Source organism: Heterocephalus glaber, unplaced genomic scaffold (genome assembly GCF_053883595.1).
Source record: "Heterocephalus glaber isolate CG9 unplaced genomic scaffold, H.glaber_assembly_v1.0 deba00001531, whole genome shotgun sequence".
Lineage (NCBI taxonomy): Eukaryota > Metazoa > Chordata > Mammalia > Rodentia > Bathyergidae > Heterocephalus > Heterocephalus glaber.
Genome location: NW_028258329.1, coordinates 6,316,087 through 6,342,534, shown reverse-complemented (window position 1 = coordinate 6,342,534; position 26,448 = coordinate 6,316,087). Strand labels below are relative to the sequence as shown.

General features: G+C 37.2%; 1 protein-coding gene and 1 pseudogene across 5 annotated transcripts in view; both read right to left on the bottom strand.

Moving 5' to 3' along the window:
* The window catches only part of Cers3 (ceramide synthase 3), a 131,814-nt gene that overhangs the window by 72,498 nt on the left and 32,868 nt on the right, over positions 1-26,448 (bottom strand). For all 5 annotated transcript variants that reach the window (XR_002397469.2, XM_021264747.2, XM_087188287.1 and 2 more), the window contains one exon: positions 16,587-16,760. Coding sequence is in view for 4 of the 5 variants with exons in the window: in XM_021264747.2 (XP_021120406.2) it covers positions 16,587-16,760 (174 nt within the window). In the remaining variant the exon portion in view is untranslated. The remainder of the gene's footprint in view (positions 1-16,586; positions 16,761-26,448) is intronic.
* LOC110350703 (myb/SANT-like DNA-binding domain-containing protein 2 pseudogene) lies at positions 4,622-16,158 on the bottom strand (annotated as a pseudogene).

Below are 26,448 nucleotides of genomic sequence, written 5' to 3'. Positions count from 1 at the left end.
AACACACAATTCTAAAATTTATTTTATGTTAATTCAAATATATTTACATACAGATCTAGGAATTAGAATAAGAATTCTAAGTTCTACTTAGAATTTCATTTTTAACACTACAAGCTATTAAATTAAAATGTTACTAAAAAAACATTCTTCCAAGCACAGCTACCACTGCATTCCCTAAGTTTTGGTATGGTATTTTCTTTTCCATTCATTGCAAAGCAATTCTTAATTTACTTTATGATTTCTTCTCCAATTGACTCTTTACTTAGAAGCATGTTACAATTTCCACATATTTATTAATTCTTGATTTCTTCTGTCATTTATTTCCAATTTAGTTTCTTTTCCTTTATAAAATTATTTTATTACTATCTTCCATTGCTTTAAAAAGATATTTCTAGCATGCCACTTCAATTCTTTGTCATATTTTTCTTTTTTTCTTTCTTTCTTTTTTTTTTTTGGTACCGGGGATCAAACTCGGGTCCGTGCACTTGCACAGCAGGCAGCGAAACCACTGAGCTAAATCCCTGGCCCATATTTTTCTATTTTTAAAGTTATTTTCTTGGTAGTTAACAAAGGAATCACAACTAACATCTTAATTTATAAACCCTTATTCAGATTAATACCAAATTGCCTTCAATAGGATACAAAAACTCCACCCTTCCCCCTCCTTTGTACTGTTACTGTAATATGAATTATATCTATATATTGTATTCTACTCAGCAGAGACTTATGTTAATTATTTTACACAATTGAATTAATAGAAAGAAGTGTTACAAGCCAAAAACACAGTTATACTATTTTGGAGATTTTTAATACCCATCAATAATGTAATTTAGTATATAAAACCTTTAATAACCTTATTTTTCATTTTAGCCACACTTTTTCAAGTCAATACTTCTATTTATTATAATTTATAATTGCTACTATTTTACTGATATTGTTGATTTGATGAGACATTTTTCTCATACTTTTATTTAGTTCTAAGGCATGGTTTTCTTCAATTCTTTGAACATATATAAAACTGATGATTTGAAGTCTTTGTTAAATCAAGGCTTTCTCAGGGATGCTGGGCTTTTGTGTATGGGCCACAATTTCTTGTTTCTTTCCAAATCTCAAGACTTTGTGGTAAACTGGACACGTTAAATACTGAAAAGTAGCAATTCTGGATAGCACATTGTCTTCCCTCCTCAGAGTTTGTTGTTGTCTATTGTATGTTGTCCATTTGTTTGTTTATTCATTGCTTAAACTAAATTTTAAAGTCTGTATTCTTTGTCATGTGTGGGCACTGAAGATTCTGTGAGGCTGGTTTAGTAGTCAACCAATGATTAGATAGAGATTTCTGTGAATGCCTAGAACAGTGGTGGCAAAGCTATGGCAACCTATGTTATTTGTTTTCTTTTAAGACAAAAGATGTTAATGTATGAGTTGTTTTTTCTAACCTAAAACCTCAGTAGTCAGGTTTAATTGAAGTGCTGGCACTCTATAATAAATAAGTGGGTTTTGGATTGTAGTCTGGATACTTGTTTTCAAAAAATTTGCCATCATTGGCCTAGAAACAATAAGTCTCTCAGTCTTTGCTTAAAGGCTCTGTGCACATGTTAGGGCATGTGTTCAGCCTCAGCCAGGACATGTAACTCTGCCTTAGCCTTCACTTCTGATCTATATACAACATCAAGGTCATCAAGGAGTTGAGAGCTTAGGGCTTTCCCAAGCCTTTTCTGAGCATCCACACAGCCCTAGCCATGCTTAAATCTTTACAAATAAAAGTGCTCTCCTAGATTTCCAAGTATATGCCAGAGTTTTTTATAGCCTCTCTTTGGACAACCTCATTTCCCAGCTTTTCATTTTAAGCTTTTTGGTAAGTTTATGATTTGAACCAATTTTTATCCATTATCTCCAGGAGTTGTGAAGCTATTCAATTGCCTCTAATTTTTACCCCCTGGGAAAAGGCTTTATTACCAAGTGAACTCTGACTCAGCTCTAATAAAGACAGCCTTGTTAGTAGTTGTTCCGGGGAGCTACCAGACAAAGACGATTCTCTAGTGACAGTGCTCTGTAAGAGCACCAGCTTTGCTCTGTTCCCTTCAATGTCTGTCAGGCTGACAGTTTCCACTGCACTTGTGGATTGTTGGTTTTTCAAGGCTATGACAGAGGTGGAGAAGAAAGACAGTAATAGAGAAGCTTAAATGCTACAAAGCTTGCTGGTCTTTCCGAGCAGCTGTTTTTTAACTAACACTCCCCAGACTGCTGCAAGCCTGAAGCTAATTCTGAATTATGAAAAAGTTACTTCTGACAATTTTTGATGGTCTTTTGGTTACTTTTATGGAGGACTAGTGCACTGTGATTTTAATTTGGATTTTCCTAGTGATTAATGATGTTGGTCAGATTTTCATGTGCTTATTTTCTATTTACATATTTTAAAACCAAGTTATGTATTTCTTGGTTCATTATTGAGTTACAAGTGCTCTTCATATAATCCAAATTTAAGTCCTTCATAAAACACGTTTTACATATATTTTCTCCCAGTGTGTGGCTTGCCTTTTCATTTTACTTAAAATGTCTCTCTTTTTTTTGGTACCGGGGCTTGAACTCAAGTCCTTGCACTTGTGCAGTAGGCGGCGAAACCACTGAGCTAAATCCCCGGCCCTAAAATGTCTCTTTTAAAAGTCAATTATTAAGGAATTTTTGTATATCACATAACTCAAATATATAATTCTATGACTTTGGGTAAATTTACTAGGGAATATAATGATTACAATTAGTCACTCTAAGAACACTGCCATTACCCCCGTGTAATCTCTCCTACACATACTGTTAAACCTTATTTCTTCCCAAACCTGCCTGAGGCAACCTCTAAAGTATTTTGTCTTTATAGTTTTGCCTTTTCTGGATATTTACTATAATTAGAATCACAATACTGTATATGGTCACATGTGTGAAGCTTATTTCACTGAGCATAATGTTTTCAGGTTCATCCATCCGATAGTGTGTATTTGTACTTAGTTCATTCCTTTTTATTGACAAGTAATGCCCCATGGCCTGGATACACACTCAGAGTGGCTTTTAAAGAGCAAACATTTTAGCTCATTCTGAAGGGAAACAAAAGCATATGTCCAAGCATATACTTGTACTCAGATGTTCACAGCAGCTTCATCTGTAATAGCCCAAAACTGTAAACAAAACAAATTTCCATCAACTAGTGAAAAGTACAAATAAATTGTGCCATGCTACACCCATATGTTGAAAGACTACTGAGTAATAACAAGGAACCACTGATACAAGCCAAAACTGAAAAAAAATCTCAAAAGCATTATATTAAGTGAACGAAGAATACAATCTATATGAATAGAATCATATAAACTACAAATTATAGTGACAGAGCAGATCAGTGATTGCCAGCACCCAGCAAGTACAGAGGAATTAACCGAACAAGGGGCAAAGGAGATGTTTAGGCTGATGGAAATGTATATCATGATGGTTGCATGACTGTAATGTGTCAAAATGCATAAAATTTTTGATGAATTTTACTGTATGAAATCAGTAAATAAAACTGATTTTAAAAAATTTTGATGTGTTCTTATTGTTTCTTCAGTTCTGACAAAGTCTTTAATTTCTGCCAGGTCCAGTCTGCTCTAATACTTACTAGAGTTCCTGCATTTAATTAAAAGATTTAAATTATAAATGATCATTGAACCCTTTAATTCATTTTTTTATATCTGTGGGAGCTGGATAGAAAATTTCCTAAGATAATGTGCTAAAAGTTATAAGCTAGTTCAACTTTCAGATGGACTAAGTTTCTTTGGAAATAGCCTATGCATTTCAGAGACATAAAAACAAGTTAATTATGCACTAGATGTACACAGAGCAATGTGGCTAGATCATAAAATACACTGCTTTTTTTTTAATGAAAAAATTTAAGTTTTAGTGCCATACCATTTGTATCAACTAAAAATTCAAGTACATAAAGTGCACATTTTTCTGGGTCACACAAAGGGCCATCAAATGTATTAGGACACAGTAAAGAAGGAATGGAAGTAAGGAAGGGAGCTAAAAGGTAACTAATTTTAAAAACTAATTCATGTAAAAAGCTCTTATACAGACTAATGACACTGTGCTGTGTTTTTGTGTATTGAAGAATATGAATAAATAATTTCTCCTTGGCATAAAAAGTCTAAAAACACATCCACAAACACTAACACATACTTAACATTAACTAGATCCCCAAAAATGTATGTGAAAGTTTTTTGTATAAATATTAAAACGAGTTCATTTATCCAACCTTCCAGCTGAAAATTTTTATTGGGAAGAACACCCATTCTTTTCAGAATAACACAAAATGGATGGTTCCATATGGTAGTATTCTCAATCATACTCACTCAATGTTATCTTCTCAGATATTAGAAATTGGGAAAAATAGAAAAAGAGAGCAGAATTCTCAATCATACTTACTCAATGTTATCTTCTCAGATATTAGAAATTGGGAAAAATAGAAAAAGAGAGCAGAATTGAATCAAGGATATATGCAGCAATGGAATAAAATTTATTTCAAAGGCAAATGAAATATAACATTCCTTTCTAGAGGATTATTTGAAAGATAAGTATATGGATAAATAAATATATTTGAATAAATACACTTATAGAATACAATATATAGATCATTAAACAAGAAAGAGAAATGTCCTTTGTTAATTTCAAAAATAGAAATAACATTTTTAATAGAACAAGGCAAGTATATAAATTCGGTTATCTAACTCAGTTCTGTCCTTTCATTTCAAATAAATCTAGAAAATCATTCATTCACTTAATAAAAATGTAGATAAATATGAATAGGCACTTAATTAAAATCTGCTTTTATAAACGAGAAGAAAGAAGTGCAATAAATATTTGATAAACTGAACTGAAGGAGGAAAATTATGTCTTACCTCTAAAAAGACTTTAGAGATTAACTTGCCTAAACTTTGATTTTATTGATATGGAATAAAAAAATAAATCTCTGAAAGGAAGAAAAAAGACTGGTAAACTTCTGCTCCCATGTAAACTGTTCAAAGTTAGGGTTAATTACTAGGGAACTAGTCCCTTAGGTTTGCTACAATCGCCGAACTGAGCTTTCAGATAGACCCACTCAGTCATGAGAGCTTTGTCTAGCACCACAACAGTTACCTGGGAGCCAAAAGTTTATACCCCCCTTATTTTCAATATTCTTTTATAGAATAGAAGTAATGCAGCTTCAGGCAGATATTAAGAATGTTAAGTTTAAATATTTCTCCAAAATAGTTACAATAGCCTACTGGCATAGGATTGATTCTGGACCCTAAGAAATCAGAGGCTCTATGAGCAGTCTTGTTCAGCAGGCTCTACATAAGAGAATAAGCAATCTGGAGCAATGCAAGTCTCAGATAACACCTAATCTAATGTGCTGATATTGAGACTATTTCCACTTGGAACAGCCATTAACAATTATTTTTCAGTTCTGAAAATTGCTATAGACAAGTTTTTCCATCTCTCCTAACCTTTGAAGAATGAGGGACATTCTATCCCCTCATAACCTTGCGGTGCTAGTGTAAACGGTAGAGGTGGGAGTCTAGTCCTTGTACAATTAAGTGAAAGGAAAAGGTAATATTCTGATTTTACCATCTCCACATTTGCCTTGGACTTGTAGGGATATGTTTATGTCATAAGTGTAAAACTTTTGAGAAGTTTAGATGTCCTTTAAATCTCATTTCAGACACATAAAAGAATACACAGAAGACAAATTTAGAAACTGTTAGTCTTGTTAAAAAAGAAATCAAAACATAAACCACAAACTAAAACCTGCAAGGAAAGGAAACCCTACATACAAAGCAAATCAGGGTCACTTTGAAATTATGTACTTTTGTTTCTTATCAGTTCTATCTCTCCACTCTTACTTTTCTGGGAACATTGCTTCCTAATCTTACACGGTTTTTGGCTAGAACTAAAGGAAGAAAGTGAGCCAGCCAAATCACAATTCCTCTCAATGAGAAGTTGTAGCATAAGTGCAGTCTGGGACAAAAGAAGGAAGGTAACTTGCAGTTAATGTATCATGGAATACGATGAAACAATGTGTCAATTTATGTGACCTGTTAAGATAGTTCAGAAAATGTCACATTTGTGAACATCTCTTTGAGCTACATCTTTTTTGCCCTGAGATATTAGTTTTGTGTCTTCCATCAGTAACACTTCATTGTGAAAGTCCAAAAAGTACTAAAGAGTAGAAACATATAACACCACAATCAACAACCTGGACCTGGTGTCATGGGTTCAAGTCCTATATCTACTCATTCCACACAACTGTGACTCTAGCCAGGTCACTCATCTTTCACTTTTTGCCTGCAGATTGAGAACATACCACTTATTATGGTATAGAACCCTTCAACTATGAGCTCTTATCAAATGTGAAATATAAGTAATATTTCATTTATGATATAAGTGGTTTAATCTACATAAATGATAATAGAAGTCCTAGAAAAATATAAACTTATACTTCAAAAAGGAAGATCTCTCTCCAATATTAAATATTCTTTCTTTCTATTGCTAAAAGAGATATGAGACTAGCAGAGCAACTCAGTTTTCTGTACTGTCACAGAATGGAAGAAGGTAAGGGAGAATTACTGAAAGTTAAAGTTACAAGAAAATAGAAGTAGAGACTATGCTTACTCCTTTAAGAAAAGGCAAGAATGGAGAGGAGCAGAGGCCCCCAGCACCAAGTAGCTGAGCCTTTTGGGCTGTCGTACCACTGCCCCCAGCGCAAAGGAGCAGAGACCCCAGTGCCGAAGAGATGATCCTTTTGGACTGACGTACCACTGCCCCCAGCCCAGAGGAGCAAAGCCCGCCCAGCACCTAGGAGGTGAGCTGCATGGGCACTAGCAGCAAACACCCCTCCTGGCCTCTTTGAAATGAGAAGACATGTAAACAGGTCTCAAAACCAGACTTCCAGATTACCTAAAGCAACCCCAAAGGGAAACGACATGGCACAATCTGATACTCAACCACCAAGACTCCCTGAACTGGCAACAAAAGAGGATCTGGAAAAAATGAAATCAGAAATAATTTCTAACATAACAGCAGATATTATATCCATAGTGCAAGACATGATTAATAAATCTGGAAAGGACACAGATAAAAAATTAGAGGAGCTGAGGAACATGATGGAATCCCAACATAGGAAACAAATGGAATCCATAAAACAGATGCAAACAGATTTCCAGGAGATTAAAAACTCCACTGAAAGATTACACAGCAGAATGAGCCAATGTGAGGACAGAAATTCAGATATAGAAGATATGACTGCAAATAGTGACCAGGAAAAGAAAAATTTCTTTAAAATACTAAGGGACCACAAGAAATCAATCCAGCAGCTGCTAGCCGATACAAACAAGAATAACATAAGACTGATCGCAGTCAATGAAGAAACAGAAGAGAGTGCAGACAACATAAAAAAGCTGTTCACAAAAGTGTTGGCAGAAAACTTTCCAAGCAGGGGAAAAGAACTTGACATACAGATAAGTGAGGCATATAAGACTCCAATTAGCCTTGATCAAAAAAAATCTACGCACAGGCATATAATAGTTAAGATTCCAGAAACCCAACAGAAGAACAAAATTCTAGAAGCAGTTAGAGAAAAAAACCAAATCACATACAAAGGTAAGCCCATTAGAATCACAGCAGATTTCTCAATGGAAACCCTCAATGCAAGAAGAGCTTGGAGTGATGTATTGCAAGCCCTTAATGAAAAGAGCCTCCAACCCTGATTGATGCACCCTGAAAAACCATCTTTCAAAATTGATGGAGAAATAAGACACTTTGGTGAAAAAGAGCACCTTAGGAACTTCATGAATACCAAACCAGCACTCCAAAAATGTTAGACAATATCCTAGGAAAAGACAATGAGGATCACAACCCCAGGAAGCCCAGCAGAATGAATCCATTAGGCATGACAAGAAACTAAATGCAAAGGGGGAGAATCCAACAAAAAGAAAGTCATGGCAATGATAAGTCAATATGTATGAGTTATAACCATCAGTGTTAATGGTCTCAATTCACCAATCAAAAGAAACAGACTGGCAGAATGGGTCAAGAAGCAAGATCCAACAATATGCTGCACATAAGAAACACAATTCAAAAACAAACTCATAGACTGAAAGTTAAAGGGTGGAAAAACAATACTCCATGTGACAGGAACCCCAAAAAGCAAGAGTAGCTATCCTCTTTGCAGTTCAAGTGGATTTCAAACCAACACTGATTAAGAGAGACAAAGAAGGACACTACATCCTTGTAAAGGGAACAATCCAAGAGGAAGAGATGACAATCATAAATATATATGCACCAAACACTAGTGCACCCAACTATATAAAACAAATACTAATGGACATGAAAAATGAAATAAGCACTAATAGCAGTGGGGGACCTCAATACTCCACTGTCACAAATAGACAGATCAACTAGACAAAAAATAACCAATGAAATACAACTCAATCAAACTCTTGAACAAATGAACTTAACAGATGTTTACAGAATGTTCCACCCCACAAAATCAGAATACATATTCTTTTCAGTTGCACATGGGTCTTTCTCCAAAATAGACCACATACTCACTCACAGAACATGTTTAACTAAGTGCAAAGGAAATGAAGCTATTCCCTGTATATTATCAGAACATAACGTGATGAAATTGGAGATTGATAGCAAAAGAAACCCCAAGAATTTCATAAACACATGGAAACTGAACAACACACTTCTGAATAACCAATGAATCACAGAGGAAATTAAAGAGGAAATCAGACAGTTCCTACAATTAAATGACAGTGACAATATAACATATCAGAATCTATGGGACACAATGAAAGCAGTCTTATGAGGGAAATTCATAACAGTGAATACTCATATTAGGAAAAGAGAGCGAGCCCAATTATACAAACTGATGCTGAACTTCAAGATGCTAGAAAAAGAAGAGCAGGACAAACCCAAAGCTCATACATGGGAGGAAATTATAAAGATCAGAGCAGAAATCAAGACAATGGAGAATAAGAGAATACAAAAAATTAATGAAGCCAAGAGTTAGATCTTCCAAAGAATAAACAAAATTGGCAAACCCTTAGCCAACCTTATCAGGAAAAGGAAAGAAAAGGCCCAAATCCATGCAATTAGGAATGAAAAGGATGAAATTACAACAGACCCAGCAGACATCCAGAGGTTCAATACCTACTTTGAGAGCCTATACTCCAATAAGATGGAAAACACAGCAGAAATGGACAGATTCCTCGATATGTATGAATTACCAAAGTTGAATGAAGAAGACCTAAAAATTCTAAACAACCCAATATCAATCAATGAAATTGAAAACATAATTTAAAACTTACCACCTAATAAAAGCCTGGGTCCTGATGGTTTCACTGGCGAAGTCTACAAGATATTTAGAGAGGAACTACTGCCACTACTCTTTAAATGCTTCAGTGAAATTGAAAGGGAAGGAATACTCCCATAATTAATTCCCTGGAAGCAAGCATCAGCTTGATCCCAAAGCACAGAAAGACCCAACCAAAAAAGAGAACTACAGGCCAATCTCACTAATGAACATGGATGCAAAAATCCTTAATAAGATACTGGCAAATAGAATGCAGAAGATCATCAAGAAAATCATGCACCCTGACCAAGTGAAATTCATCCCAGGGATGCAGGGATGGTTCAACATATCCAAATCAATGTAATACACTAACTATATCAATAGAGCCAAGGACAAAAATCATATGATCATCTCAATAGATGCAGAAAAGCATTTGACAAAATCCAATATGCATCTATGATTAAAAAAACCTATAAAAATTGGAATAGATGGTCTTTACCTAAATCTGATAAAAGCCATCTATGAAAAACCAACAGCCAATATCATACTAAATGGTCAAAAACTGAAATCCTTCACACTAAAATCAGGAACAAGAAAAGGATGTCTACTATCACCTCTCCTGTTCAATATAGTTTTGGAAACATTAGCCACAGCAATCAGACAAGAGAAAAAAATAAAAGAAATAAAGATAGGAAATGAAGAAGTCAAATTGTCATTATTTGCAGATGACATCATACTCTATATAGAAGACTCCAGGAGTCCAAAAGTCTTCTAGACTTAATAACCAAATTCAGTAAATTAGCTGGATACAAGGTCAACACACAAAAATCAATAGCGTTCCTCTACATGAACAACAGACTCACTGAGGGAGAAATAGGGTAAACAATTCCTTTCACAATAGCATCCAAAAACTTGAAATACCTAGGAATCAACCTAACAAAAGAAATCAAAGACCTCCTCTCTGAAAACTATAACACTCTGAAAAGAGAGATTGAAGATGATATCAGAAAATGGAAAGTCATCCCTTGCTCCTGGGTAGGAAGGATCAACATAGTGAAAATGGCCATACTTCCAAAACTCCTATATAGATTCAATGCAATCCCTATTGAAATCCCAGCAGCATACTTCAAGGACCTTGAGAAATCAATCCAAAAATTCATTTGAAACAAGAAGAGACCTAGAATAGCAAAAGCAATTCTAGGCAACAGAAACATGGCAGGGGGTATCACAACCTCCAACTGGAAACTATACTACAAAGCTACTGTGATAAAAACAGTATGGCACTGGCAAAGAAACAGACCTGAGGACCAGTGGAACAGATTAGAAGATGCAGAAACAACTCCAAACACACTCAGCCACGTCATTTTCGACAAAGGAGCCAAACACCCTCACTGGAGGAAAGACAGCCTCTTTAATAAATGGTGCTGGAAGAACCAATATAGTGAAAATGGCCATACTTCCAAAACTACTACATAGATTTAATGCAATGCTGATTGAAATTCCAACAATATACTTCACAGAACTAGAGAAAACAATCCAAAAATTTATTTGGAACCAGAAGAGACCTAGAATAGCAATAGCAATTCTAGGCAACAGAGACATGTCTGGGGGTATCACAGCCCCCAACCTGAAACTATACTACAAAGCTACTGTGATAAAATCAGCACGGTACTGGCAAATAAACAAACCCAAGGATCAGTGGAATAGATTAGAAGATGCAGAAACAACTCCAGACATACTCATCCACCTCATCTTTGACAAAGGAGCCAACCACCCTCAGTGGAGGAAAGATAGCCTATTTAATAAATGGTGTTGGAAAAAGTGGATTTCAACCTGCCAAAGATTAAAACTAGACCCATACCTATCACCATGCACTAAACTAAGATCAAAGTGGATTAAAGATCTAAATATTAAGACAGAAACACTAAACTTGCCGGAAGATAAGTTAGGTAGAACTCTTGAAGACATTGGCATAGGAAAAGACTTTAGAAACAAAACATCAGTAGCACAGGAACTATCACAAAGAATCAACAACTGGGATCTTGTCTTATTAAAAAGCTTCCGCACTGCAAGAGAAACCACCAACAGAGCTAAGAGACAACCTACAATGTGGGAAAAAATTTTTAGCAGCTGTACCTCTGACAAAGGACTACCATCTAGACTATATAAAGAACTGAAAAAAATCAGACCCCCCAAATTCAAAGACCCAATTCAAAAATGGGCATCTGAAATGAAAAGACATTTCTCAGACAAAGAAGTAAAAGCAGCAAATAAACATATGAAAAAATGTTCAACATCACTGGTCATTTGAGAGATGCAGATGAAAACAACACTGAGATTCCACCTCACCCCACAAAGAATGGCTGCTATCAAGAAATCAACAAATAACAAATGATGGCTGGGGTGTGGGGAGAAAGGAACCCTTCTCCATTGTCGGTGGGAGTGCAGACTGGTGCCACCACTGTGGAAATCAGTATGGAGATACCTCAAAGAACTAGGGCTAGAGGTCCCATTTGACCCAGCCAATCCCCTGCTGGGTATCTTCCCTAAAGAATTAAAAGAATTATACCACAGCGATATATGTGCACCCATGTTTATAGTGGTAGTTTCTAATAGCTAAAGCTTGGAGACAGCCCAAGTGCCCATCAACTGGAAACTGGAAAAGATGTGGTTTTTTTTATAAAATGGAGTACTACTCAGCCATAAAGAATGAGAAACTAGAGTCATTTATAGCTAAATGGATGCACATTGAGGTGATACTCTTAAGTGAAATAAATAGGACACAGGTGTAAATACTGAATAGTTTCTCTAGTGTGAGAAACTGAAAGTGTAAATAAGGATTAAAATGATTAAAATGAATAATTGATAATTTGAAATATTAAAAGGTCCAAAAGTGTAGGGGTGGTGGGAGGGGAAGGGGAAAGGAAAGAAGGGAAAGGAAAAATTATGAGAAAAGAAAAAAAAAGGAAACGAAATATATGTAAATAGGGAAGGGTGGAGGGGGTGAAGGGCATGCAGGTAATGGGGAAAAAATAAGAACCAAGATACATCATGTACGGGTACAAGCACCCAATGATAAATGTAAACATATTGTATACCTAAAATATACCAATAAAAGAATTTTAAAAAAATAAAATAAAATGAATGGTGGTGGAGAAATGGGATTTCAACTTGCCAAAGATTAAAACTAGACCTATATATCTCTCACCATGCACTAAATTAAAATTGAAATGGATTAAAGATCTAAATATTAAAATAGAAACGCTGAACCGGCTGGAACAGAGGTTAGGTAGAACTCTTGAAGACACTGGTATAGGAAAAGATTTTATGAACAAAACCTCAGTCGCCTGTGAACTAGCACAAACAATCAACAAGTGGGATCTCTTCTTATTAAAAAGCTTCTACACAGCAAGTGAAACCACCAGCAGTGTGAAGAGACAACCCACAATGTGGGAAAAGTTTTTCACCTGCTGTTCCTTAGACAAAAGTCTACTATCTAGAATCTATAAAGAACTTAAAAAAATCAGACCTCCCAAATTTAAAGACCCAATCCAAAAATGGGCATCTGAAATGAACAGACATTTCTCAGACAAACAAGTAGAAATACCAAATAAACATATGAATAAATGTTCAACATCACTGGTCATTTGAGAGATGCAAGTGAAAACAAACACAGATTCCACCCCACCCCAGAAAGAATGGCTGCTATCATGAAATCAACCAATAACAAATGCTGGCGGGGCTGTGGGTAAGGAGAAACACTGCTCCACTGCTGGTGGGAGTGCAGATTGGTGCAACCACTGTGGAAATCAGTATGGAGATATCTCAAAGAACTAGGACTGGAAGTCCTATTTGACCCAGCTATTCCCCTGCTGGGTATCTTCCCCAAAGAATTAAAAGAATCATACCACAGTGATATATGTGCACTCATGTTCATAGCAGCACAATTTGTAATAGCCAAAAACTTGGAAGCAGCCCAAGTGCCCATCAACTGGAGCCTGGATAAAGAAAATGTGTTTTTTTAATGAAATGGAGTACCGGGCCAGGGATTTAGCTCAGTGGTTTCACTGCCTACCTGGCAAGTGGAAGGACCCGAGTTCGATCCCCGGAACAAAAAAACAAAAAAGGAGTACTACTCAGTCATAAAAAATGAGAAATTAGAGACATTTATTGCTAAATGGATGCACATTGAGGCTATACTCTTAAATGAAATAAATAGGACACACATGTGAATACCAAATAGTTCCTCTAGTGAGAAACTGAAAGCATAAATAAGGACTAAAAGGTATAATAGATAATGTGAGATAGGAAGAAAAGGGGCAAAGGGGAAGGGGAAGGGGAAGTGGGAGGGGTAGTGGAAAGGAAAGAAGGTAATGGAATCAATATGACAAAATGAAAAAATGGAAACAAAGTCTTTGTAAATAGGGAGGGATGGAGGAGTTGAGGGGAGGGGAGGGGAGTAGGGAAAAAATAAGAACCAAGAGAGATTATGTAAAGGTGCAAATTTCCAATGATGACTGTACCTGTATTGTACACCTAAAATGTACCAAGAAGAGGCAAGAATGTTCCTAGGAATTAAGAGGACTGCATTTCTCCCTTGTTGGCTAGGTCAAGATCAGCAAGCATATAACAGGTTGGTCCTGTACAGCTGTGCTGTTTTGGCAACCAAAATAATGTTCTGGCTCACTTTCATGACCAAACTGTGAAGAATGGAGTTGCCCACCAAAAAAGCAAGAAGTCTGTAATGGGGATAGGTAATGGGTCTACATGCTAAATTCAAAGATCACCAGATCCAGTGCAAGAAAAGCAACTATTTCAAGATAATAATATAGTAATTTATTAATTTTGACATGCAGTGGCATATTCTACTTTATTTATATCTTCTTTGACAAATTCAACTGTGTAGTAATAAGTAGAATTAATTGTTAGAAAGAAAGTAAATTTTCAAATGTACTCAAACAGGGGATTTCTTTTCCACCCAATAGCTATAGCACATTGTTGGCCTCAGTGAAGTTATTTCTATAAAACCTTTTGGCAAGTCCATAGAATAGAGTTGGCCAAACTAACTCTCAAGATAAGGACCCTACAAATGGTCATAAACATATGATCTGTATTACAGTTAATCTTGGACAACATGATCTTTATCAGAGTTTCTCTTAAGTTTTTCCAACTCTTAACATTCAAATACTCTTTTTGCTCTAAATGAATTAATGTGATAATAACAGTTTTTTGAAATAGAGATAACTACAGAGAATACAGATAAACATTTATCTCCTGTTATCAAAGCACCAGTACAATTTTAATAAAAACACTGGACAATAGATATATCTACTTAAATTAATTCAAGAAAAAGAACTTCACTATTTTCTGAGAAAGCAAATTAATATTTTTTCTTTGATTTCCTAATACTTTAGAAAGAAAGACAGTAATAAAACTTTTAAATAAATTATGTAATACAGCAATATTTAGTTTGGTCTTTAATGAGATTTTTTTTTTTGAGGCCAGGAATTACTTTAATTTTCTTTTTTGAAAAAGTTTTAATGGCAACACAACCATAAAGTTGGTACATCACAGAAACAAAGATCTTTGCAGGCAACACTGATTGGAAATAACAAAACACTTGGTTGGTGAAAAAAATGAAGCTCTAAATTATATACAATAGTAGCTAAAGGTGATACTGAAAAACAGTCTTATTTTCTGTGACTCAAATTTCACTTGCCATTATCTATTGCTTATTTATTCAGCATTGTAAATAATACTTATATAGAGACATAGAGATGTGTAAAAATGAAACACTGTGAAAAAAATACAATTTTTCAATTTCATATGAAACTCAAAGTGTAAGTTTTGTCCAATATGGAATGCACCTACATTTGTTTATATTAGGGCTCTAAAATTCATTTAAAAATTGTTTTTAAAAAAGAAACAACTGACCCACCATGCAAGTTTATTACATATCTTGCTTGCTCAAAATGAGCATTTTCTGGTGAAGTCTGTTTTTTCTGCCCAAAGTCTACTATGATTCCTTAGAGGTTGTACTGGCCCAACTGTGGAGAGAGTCCCCATGAAGAATCTGATGGCAGCATCTCGATGAGGAAGGGTCTGGGTAATGGAAAGTGAGACAGGGAGACAAGAGCCCAAATCCTTATGAAGGATGACATTCAGTTATTAAATTTTAAGGGGTATCCAATGGCTTTTTCCAGGCACTCAACTAAAGAGCTAGCGGAAAGAAAATCCCTCTCTACTTCTACAAATTTGATATAGATGGATTTGGGGGAAACTCCAGGATCCACAATACAGTTCTGAGACAAAAACCCATTAATACCAACCCAATCTTTGCTGAAGGTTTTGGTATTTGCTTGGAAATGTAAAAATAAGCACTGCTGCAGAGTCCAGACCTCAGTAATTCCAAGGTAGCAATAGATAATTCGGGTGGGTTCTATTTCCACCTGTAATGAGGCTTGTGCTGACAGGTTTTCCAGGTCAACACTGCCTTCTTTTCCTGGGTCCACAGAATGTCGCTCCATGTAGGGTGAGAGGAGCCCTTTAATACATTCTTCATAGCCAATGGCATAAAGGCCTGGGCTTTTGGGAATCCCTCCTGGCAATAAATACTGAACAACATTCCCACCAGTTGGTTTGGAGTGGGCAATGGGTATCCAGTCGATTTCCATGTGCAATTCCAGGCACCTAGCTTCACTAATAGTGATCTCTAAAAATTTGTAGTAAACATTTTTCCAGTTCATTTTTTGCATTCGGGTCATAATGATCTGACCTTCGGGCTTCTCAGAGTTGAAGTTTTAATGAGATATTTTATAGGCTTTCTAGAATGTTAGTGCATCTCTAAGTCACAGACTCCCCTAACTCTGTCTTCCTGGGAGTATAGATGTACTGTTAGAAACCATAGTATAGGGAAGATAAACTGGGCACCATATTGTCACTGACACTAATAAGCTCTGTGATCCTTAACCTGTTTTGATCTCTATTCTCTTCACTATAAAGCTAAAGCATATACTGTTATCCATGTGTCTAATTTTTTCTCATCATCCTCTAACCTAGATAATGTTTTGTGTGCATTTAGTTGCACCAATTCTCCCCATGAATTTGTAACTCATAAATGGCAACTTCTGAACAAGAGATTCATTAAGGACCTCATGAAATCTAAAATATTATTACTCTAGAGTTAGAACAATGAAGGGAAATGAGAAGACACACAAATGCTACTTACCTTTCAAAGAAATATCTGATGATCAGCAAGAGAAAAGCATATGGAATTGTCATATATAAATGAGAAGGTTTGACAAAGACGAGTCCATCGTGATCTTCAAGATCTGACCACTTTATTGTTGGGGGAAGCCAGAATCTTTCCAACCAGAACCATTCTTTAAATGCCTGAAACATTCTAGATCATCGAAAAAGAATATATTAGGCTTGATCAAATCAACACTTAAAATTGAGATAACATTGTTTACCTTCACTCAAAATACCTAAACCATAGAATATCACAAGTAAAACAAGAATTGAATATTATTATTTGATAGGTTACATGACCCTTTATTGCATTAAAGAAGACTTAATCTTTTAATAGTCTCAGACCAATTTTGGCTATGGAAATACATAGTAGTATATGGCAATATACAGTAGTAAACATACAGTAGAAGAATGCTCACACTTTGGGGGGCATGTGTATGAATATTATGGTTACATATTTCCCTCTTATTTAATTCTATGATATTAAAAATACCAACAGGCTCTACAACTTCAAAATGCTAAAAGTCAACCTCTTGAAATCTCCAAGTATGTATGAATCTTCACTAGTACCCTAAGAAATTTCCTGTATGACACATTTAATTTCATAATACCACAAGGAGTTCAGACTAGTCCCTCGTAATAACTATTTATGGAGATTGCATTATTGTGAAGTACTGTGTAGGCATAGAGGATACAAAGATTAATAAGTCAAGATTCCTGCCTTGGAGACTGAAGTCTGGAGCACAAGGCAGCCCTGAATAGGTAACTGTGACACTTTTTTTTAGGTACAATAAGAAATATATGTACAAGGGGCTTTAGGAAGATGATGTTGGGTTCTGAGCCCAGCCAGAAAGCATCATGGTAAGATCACTGGAACAGATAGTCCTTGAAGTATCTTGAAAAAAAATGTAAATAAACCAGGGAAAGGCAGAAGAATAGGGAAGAGGGAAATGAAGTTTTAAGAAGAGAAAAGTACTATGATCAAGAACCATAAGCAGAGAAAAGTATAGAATTAATATTCTCTAGGAAAAACAAAATATTTTTCTTCTGGTCTCATATAAGTCAACATAGAAGATTTCTGTGACCCCCCAAAACTGGGGATTTCTCCCCACCACCAAGCAAACAACTCTGGAGCAGTGAACACTAGCTGGGTGTCCTCTAATTCAATTCAATTCAGTTCAGAAACTGTTTACCTGGAAATAGCCTCTGGAGCCCATAAAGTTGAGGCCTCCTCCTTTTACTTCAAATGCCAGCCTCAAGTTCCACATTATTTCACCTATGATTTGGACAACTGGCTATCCCTCTGGCCTCTCACACCCCCTCTTCAGGTTTAATTAATTTGCTAGAGTGGTATACAGTACTTAGCAAACACATTTGCTAGATTATTACCAATGCTACTGCACAGAGTATGAGGAAGAGATGCATAGGGTAAGGAACATGGTTAGGGGCATCTACTGTTCATGTCCTCTCTGGGCATACCACCCTCAGAAACCTCCATATAGCCAACTATCTGGCAGCTCTCCCAACCCAGACCTTTGGGGGGGGCGGGTATGGAGACTTCATTGTATTGGCATGATTAAGTCATTGGCCACTGATAAGCAACTTAGCCTTCAGTCTTTCTGCCCTCTTTAAGGACTGGAGTTTTGGCTAAAAGTGCAAATCCTACCTTGGTTCTAACCGGGACCAGGCCCCATCCTGAAGCTACCTAGGGGCTGTCAGCCTTCATCACCCAATTCATTAGCATACAAAAAGACTATCACTTCCTAGATTGCAAAGATTTTAGGAGTCCTATATTGGGAAACTTGGATGAAGACCAAATATATATTTCACAATTTTACTTGGATATTTTAATTGCATTTTAAAGCTGTGACCATATTGATCTTGCATTCCGATGTTGAGGATGTTTTGATTTTATCTTTAAATGTTTAATCAGAAAAAGGAGTAAAAATGTACCCAGATTCACAACAAGGTGGACCAAATAACTCTATCAAAACCTCCTGGCAAGCGCAAGGTCCTGAGTTCCATCCCCAGTACCCCCCCCCCCCGAAAAAAAAGAAGAAAGAAAGAAAACCTCCTGATCTGGAAATAACAAGATGTGCATGAAAACTACCAGGAATTTGGCACTACTTTGATCCAAAGGTGTGGTGGGTTACAGGCTACAGATAGGTGCCCAGGTAGCCACCATGTATTCTCCTGGCATAGTCATCAATGGTTCCCCTTTCTTTCAGAAGCATTTTGGTTTAGACAATAAATCATATGGCTATTCTCATCAAAAGGCTGGTGAGACAAGCAGAGCTAGGTCATACAGTCTGTATTCCATCTAAGCATCTTGGACCCACTGAAGAGCATTACACAGAGGGATAAAATGGGCAAATATTTTAGAAAGGTCACTTTGGCAGCCAGGTTCCCTGTGAGCCCATTTGGCATCTCTGCGCCTACTACAGAAAGGTGCCTCTGCAGACAAAGCTCTTCAATTCAGTGCACCGAGGGCTGGATCTCAATCCTACTACACAGCACCCTGCCCCTGGACAGGCACACCCTTGGGAGCTCTGCTGGCAGTGAACTATATACATTTCAGGGGATGGAGACACAGGAGACAATCAGAAGATTACAGTAACAGATGCAGTCATAAGGGGAGGTCTGGTGCTCGCACAGTGGGTCCAGGGAAGGAAGATGTTGGTAGTAATGGCAATTGAGTTAGGGTTTTTCCCCAATGTTGTTATAATAATTACTATGCAAAATAATTTGTTTGCTCTTTAAAAGCAACTCAAGGTAGTACAGATTATTAGGCTCAGTGTGAAGTAAATCCAATCAAATAGCCTATGATACTATTAGGGATTCCCACTCTAAACTATTCCTTGTGCATTATATGCAAGTGGTGAATCAATATCTGCTGAAAGCCATCATAATTTTAATACCCAACACTAAAAACATTTAAAGGGAAACACAAAGAAAGCAGAAGTTGGGACCAGACCCCTGGAAAATGTAGTTCAAACTGAGAGTAAATGATAAATATTATTCACTCTTTCCTCTAAAGCATCAAGAACTCCTTTTACATTAGTCACAAAAAACTCAAAATAAATGACAGACCCAGGTACAAGGGTGAAAATTATAAAACTCTTAGAAGAAAATCTTGGTGACCTTACACATGACACCAAAAGCATAAAGAAAAAAATAGATCAACTACATTCCATCAAAATTTAAGTCTTCTGCATTTCAATAGATACCCATAAGAAAGTGAAAAGAATCCACAGAATGGGGGAAAATACCTGAAAACAATATACCTGATAAGGGATTTATATTTAAAATACATAAAGAACCCTTACAACTCAATAATAAGAAAAAGTAACCCAACTTAAAAATTGGCTAAGGATCTGAATAGCCATCTCAACCAAAGAAGATGCAAAAATGTCCAATAAGTGCAAGAAAGAATGCTCAACATTATTAGCCATGAGAGAACTCCAAATCAAAACTATGGTCAAAACTAACCTTTCATACAAACTAAGATGACTAATAAAAATGATAACAAATGTTAGTGGGATATGAAGACACTGGAGCCCTCAGATGCTACTGGTGAGAATGTCAAATGGCACAGCTGCTGTGGAAAACAGTCTGCAGTGTCTTTAACTGTTAAATATTGAGTTACCATATGACCTAGCAATTCTACTTCTAGGTATCTATTCAAGAAAATTGAAAGGATCCATGTTACAATCTGGATGATCCTGGAAAACATTATGGTCACTGAAAGAGGCCAGATAAAAAAAGGCCAACAATTGTATGATTCCATGTATGTGAAATGTCCAGAATAGGTAAATCAATAGAGTCAAAAAGTGGATTAGAGGTTCCTTAGAATGTGTACATGTGTGTGTGGGGGAGATTGTGGTCAGAGGGCAATGAAAAGTGATTTCTAAGGGGCGGGGGTGGCTGCAGGATTTTGGGGAAGGATAATGACAATGTCCGAAAATTGAGTGTGGTATTGGCTACACAACTATAAATACACTAAAAATCACTGGATGACAAACTTTCACTAAATGAACTGTATTGGACTTGAGTTATATGTCAAACAAAACTAAAAAGTTAAGATGCTTCCTTCTCATATCCATCTCCTTTTAAACTTAATACCTTTTAATCCATACCTCCTTCTTGAACTTCACGATAGAGCTTCCTATTCTTTCATCCACTAGACTTAAGTTTTACCTTCCTAATTCACCTGAGCCAAGCCTGTGTCTACAAACCTAGAAAAATATTATAACTGAAAGAAAGACTATAGGTGGATTCAGACTTTAGCATGATATTAAAGTTCATAACTTTCTGGGAAGAAAAAAGTAGCATAAAATGTAAAAACAAACTCCCAAGAAAGAGTGGCTATCCCAGATGATTGCCTTTCTAGTATAAAAGCATCCACTGGACCTCCATAAGCTAACACATTTTCTCTAGACACAGGCTGTTTCATGCAGGCTGTCTCTCCAGCCACCCTCTTGATCATCCTTTTGTTTTCTCTTTAGGTGAGACCAGAAGCTAAACAGAGAAATGAGGTGAAGAGACATGGGACAGTACTTTCCTTTGATCCTCCATGCCGTTTCAGGATGTTAGCAGAAAACAAGTCACATTCTGTTGGGTCCTTGATATGGGGCTCCTATGGTCACAAGCTTGTGCTAGGCAGTAGCCACTACCTTTGGCATCCTTACCCTGACCCTAGTGCTTTGGACAGGCCACTTTGGAGGTAGCTCAGTATCCAGTCCTCACAGAAGGTGGGGGAAATCATCACTATGTGTCCAGTTGATGCAATGTCTTTCCTACCATGAAAGCCACAGTGGACAACTCTCCACCCACAAACACTGCATTGAGCTCAGGCTCCCCTTTTCTCAGGAGCCCGGATCTGTAGCAGACAGTGCTACACAACACAGCAGCAGCAGATGGCATGCTGCCCAGGCTGCTGTTGCTACTGCTAAAGAAACAGTTGCTGCTTCCCAGCCTCTTGGCCTTCCCAATTCCCTTGGTTTCTACTGTCATGCAAGTCTGGTCCACCAGCCCCTCTTCAGTGACATAAGTCACTGACCCCAGTCAAGTGGGTATTGGGTATTGACTTGATCTCCAATCAAGTCCTTGTTTGAAACACCAAGAAACAGGTGAGTTCTACTGCTTGCAGCCAAGATCCCTGACACATTTAGCATTTTGCCCAACATCCTTTATTAGAATTGGTAGCTCTGAGTCAGTTGTCTGAGCCTGAAATTTACCAGGGGTGCCCATTCTTAAGATGTCCTCCTAAAGCGTATATGGAGAAGCAGGAACTTTTGTACACAACTGAGGAAGTACAAGCAGGGTAGCATTTGTCCATTTCTCCCTCTGTTTGGCTTCTGACCTCACCTTGCTGACAATGGGCACTTAGTTGTCCCTCTTCCTTCTCTTTCCCACTTACAGTGGTACTCACAGTCGCTGCTTAAGGTTTTTGTTGGCTTTTTCCTTTTCGTTGTTGTCATTCTGTATAAAAGTCTGCTGGATTCCCTGACACAGCTTTACAAAGGTACTTGATATGACAGGCATTTTTCCTCACAGTGAGAAGGTCTGGCAGACTGCCCCTTTGATCATGCCCAAAGCAGGCAGTAAGGAGTGCAGGCTATAAAGAGTTAACCCCACAATTGGCTTGTTTTAAGAAGTGGGTCTGACCAAAGCATATGAGATAACACACAGCTGAAGTCAGAGTGACTCTTACCCAAATTCCATTCCCAGCCTAACACAAAAAGGCTTTGTCTCTTCTTTTACAAGCCTTGCCTGCATCAGCAACGTATCCCTAGCAACTACACATAGCCCCTACACACAGTCCCCTCACAACAACTTAACAACAATTTTGTCACCAATAAATATAGATGGTTCTGGCTGTTCAGGGCCTTTGCTTGCTCAAGCACTGGTCATTCCAGTTCCCTGTGTCTATTTCTTTAATTCTGTCTCTAAGTCTTTCTTCTCACCATGCGTCATAGCACCAAGCAGGAGATCGGGATCCACTATAGATGTCCCGGTAAAGAAGGAAGATAAGCATATGCTGAGTTAACTAAGTACTGCAGTACTTTACCTATACCCATATGGAAAAAGTTATGAAATATCAGAAAGGGAAGACATTTGTGTTTTAAAATCTCAAGTTATTGCTCTTTAAAAAATATCCTCGGGACGGGAATTTAGCTCAGTGGTGCACGCCTGCCTTGCAAGCACAAGGTCCTGAGTTTGATCCTCAGTACAGGGGTGAGGTGAGGGTGATGAAAAAATTAAAAATATTCACAATAGTGACTGTCATTTTGGACTTGATTGTAATTCATTCACTCTTTGGTCAGTCAGGGAAGCCCATGACTCCTACATTAAAGTCTTACCCCATATCTCATCTTTATTTATTTAGCTTAACTCTAAGCTTTTCTGGCAATTTAAAAATAAACTTTGTTAGAGCCAAGCATGGCAGCACATCCCTGGAATCCCAGATTCCAAGGAGGCCAAGATAAGAAGATCACTTGAGTCCAGGAATTCAGCCTGGACAACATAGCAAGATTTCATTTCAAAAGTAATTAATTAATTCTTCAGTATTGAGTTGGTATTCTCTTGGAAGCAAATATATTTATTTACTCCTTGATTACTGCCAATTTCCTTTTTTCTCTTGTTAATTAGTCCCTCTTTTCATCCTTTGTAAATACTCTGAATAATACAATTTTTACTGATATAAAAATACCTGAATTGCAATTTTTATTGGTATAAAAATATCTAAAGCTGTGTATGTGTGTAGGAGTGTGCTGGAGATTGAACCCAGAGTCTCACAGGAGCCCTTTTTGTTTATTTCTATTTTGAGACAGGGTCTAGGAAAGTCACTAAATTGCCCAGGCTGAGCTCAACCTGTGATCCTCCTGCCTCAGCCTCCCAGAGTGCTGGGATTATAGGCATGCATCACCATACCCAGTTGAAGCTTTTTTGGGGGTGGGTACCAGGGATCAAACTCAGGACACTGCACTTTCAAGGTAGGCGGCAGAACCTCTGAGCTAAATCCCTGGCCTTAGTTATTTTTTTGTTGTTTTTTTGTGGGTTTTTTTTTTTTTGGTGCCAGTGATAGAACTCAGGACCTTACCTTTGCGAGGCAGGCCCCGGAACCACTGAGCTAAATCCCTGGCCTATTTTTTAAAAGAAGTATTTTCAAGGAAATGCCTGCAGTTATTTCTTTGTGCTCTTGGAGAAGTATTACTATTAAAGGGGACATCTCAGCTTCAGCTGTGTTTTTCCACCTGCCAATGCTGAAGAATTCTAAAATCTCATTTTCAATTCCACTTGGCAAAAATTCACAAGAAGACAGTCTAACTAATGTAGGGTTTTATGGTTCATTATCTTCTGACTGCATAGAATCCAACAGGGTAAATGAAGCCTATTGACCACTTCCTTAGATGGACACCATTAAATCTGGCCTTGGGACTCAAGAAATAAAACTGAGCCACAAGGTTATCACCATTTGAAGCAACATTTATGTAAAGTACTAAAAATGTGACACTACAACTTTTGTGGGGGTAAGAACTCCAAGTCAAGGCACTGCAGTTTCTGCTAACTATTCATCCTCCCCACTATAAATCCCACATCAGCTCTCAAGATACCTCTGGCAGAACATGTCTCTCAGATAGAGGAGAGTAACAGGAAAATATCTCTGCGGAACAGAAAATCTCAAATACAGGAGTCACAAGAAATGGGAAGCTGAGCAAACAAGTCAGATGGAAGTAAAGCTACATTTCTGAGGGAGGAAGTAAAATACTCTTAAATCACTTACAACTCTTAATATACTCTTAAATCACTTAAAACCTCTGAGTGTTACCACGGTTGGAGGATGTGAGGACTGGTGAGAGCCTGTGGAGATGGGGTGACCCACAAGGTGACAGCTGTGCTAGGATTCTCTGGTGAAGAGAGAGCTGCGTTAGAAGGAGGACCTGGTCAGTCTTGTTCACTATAGTCTACCAAAAGCTGACCAAGACTAGACAATAACTACTTGTTACATGAATGGACAGGGAGACTTACTGAGGCTACATTTTGAACAATAAGGCAGGATACTATAGGCAAAAATGATATCTAACAATTATCTACAAACAATTTCATTTTCATTAGCTGGAAAACAATTCTTAAAATTTGGTTCTAAGGTCAGATAAACATGTTTATCTACATTTAATCTGTTTGTGTTTTCTTTGGAACTAACTCTACAAACTCAGCCATGGTAAACTGGTTATGCTTTTTAGATAAAACATGAAGGAAAACCTTAGCAGTTATTTGTTTCCTGTGAACTGTATTAAGAACTGAGCCAACCATAAATTCCAAATCTAAAGGCATTTAAAACTGTGCAAATGATAAAACTACTCCAAATGATATTATTGTGACTAAGTGTGTAAAACATCTGTAAATGCCTGGGCTTATAGCTTTAAGAAAACCGAGGAGAAAATGAAAAAAGAAGAGAAACTCCTATACTTTGCGTAGAGAGGCAATTATAAAAGAAGCTTATTAACCTATAAGATAAAAATAACAATTTTAAGCAATTCTCTCATACTAAACTTTATAACTACATCAATTTAAAGCCTTGAAGAAATTCAGAGTACACTTAGAGATGAAAAAAAAGGAAAATTCAGAGTATTTGTAACAAAAACGTGATGTCACCTCGAAGATGTCCTTGAGGGGGTATCAGGATATCCCCAAGGACCCATTTATTCAGCCTTGCAGCTACAGATCCTGTATCTCCACTCCAATTTTACCTGGGCATGTGGCTGGCCTGCATGGGAGGCAACATTTCCTAGCCACCCTTGTGGCTAGATGTGACACAGATCACTATGTCAACAACACAGCAGTGGAACTGATTTCAATAATCTTACAGAGCAAGCTGTATGTCCTAGTTTTCTCTCCTTTACTGAGAGCTGGAGTTGAAGATATCAAGACAGGCAAAATCTTTGAAGCCAATTAGCTCATTAGTCCTGGCCCACTCATATCTGGATCATTCCATGCAAGAAAAATGAATTTCTATCTTACTTGAGTCAGTGAATTGAGTTCTCTGTTACAGCAGTCTACTTAGACTATAAGGAAACTTAAACAAGAACTATACTTTGTATTGCTTCCAGGTAGATTATGAAATCTGGAGACTTCTACTCATCAAAAAATACCATTAACAGAATAAAAAGGCTTGCTACAGCCTGTGAGAAAAATCTTTGAAATATTTGCAATACAAAGAACTTGTATCTAGAATATATATATATATACATATATATATTATACAATAAAAATAAATCAGAGAACGTCTTCCATAATAAATCAATTGGGAGCCTAGGTTTTCTTTAATATTCCACCTAATGAGAACTAAGTATTTGCTCTGCCTATGGAGCTTCTGCTAGGTATCAATTTAATGCCTCTCTGCTCCAATCCCACCAATTTGCCTCCTCTCAAAAAAAAAAAAAGGTCCAATCCTTTTGTGTTTTCCTGTTGCCAGCTGGCTCCAAAGGTTTGTTAGTAGAGAGTATTAAAGTGGGGGTGAGGGAGAAAAGGGTTTCGCTTCCTGGTTCTGGAGAGCTCACAACCCCAAGACCTAACATCCAGTTCAACCCTCTTGGCACAGGACCTCCCGTGAGACACTTTCCAATGAGCAGTGCTCCCAGCACCAAAGACAGCAGAGCGGTGCCAAGTTTCAGAGAGCTGGTTTCCAAGAAATTCTGCTGTCACCCTGACTCCTCTTTACATCTCCGTCTTGGGGGAGGTTGTTCCTTGGGTGCTCACTGTCCCAGGGGAAATGATTGATCCTTTTATCTGCTATTCCGATGTTCTTTTAGAGTTCTCACTGGCCAATCCCTCAT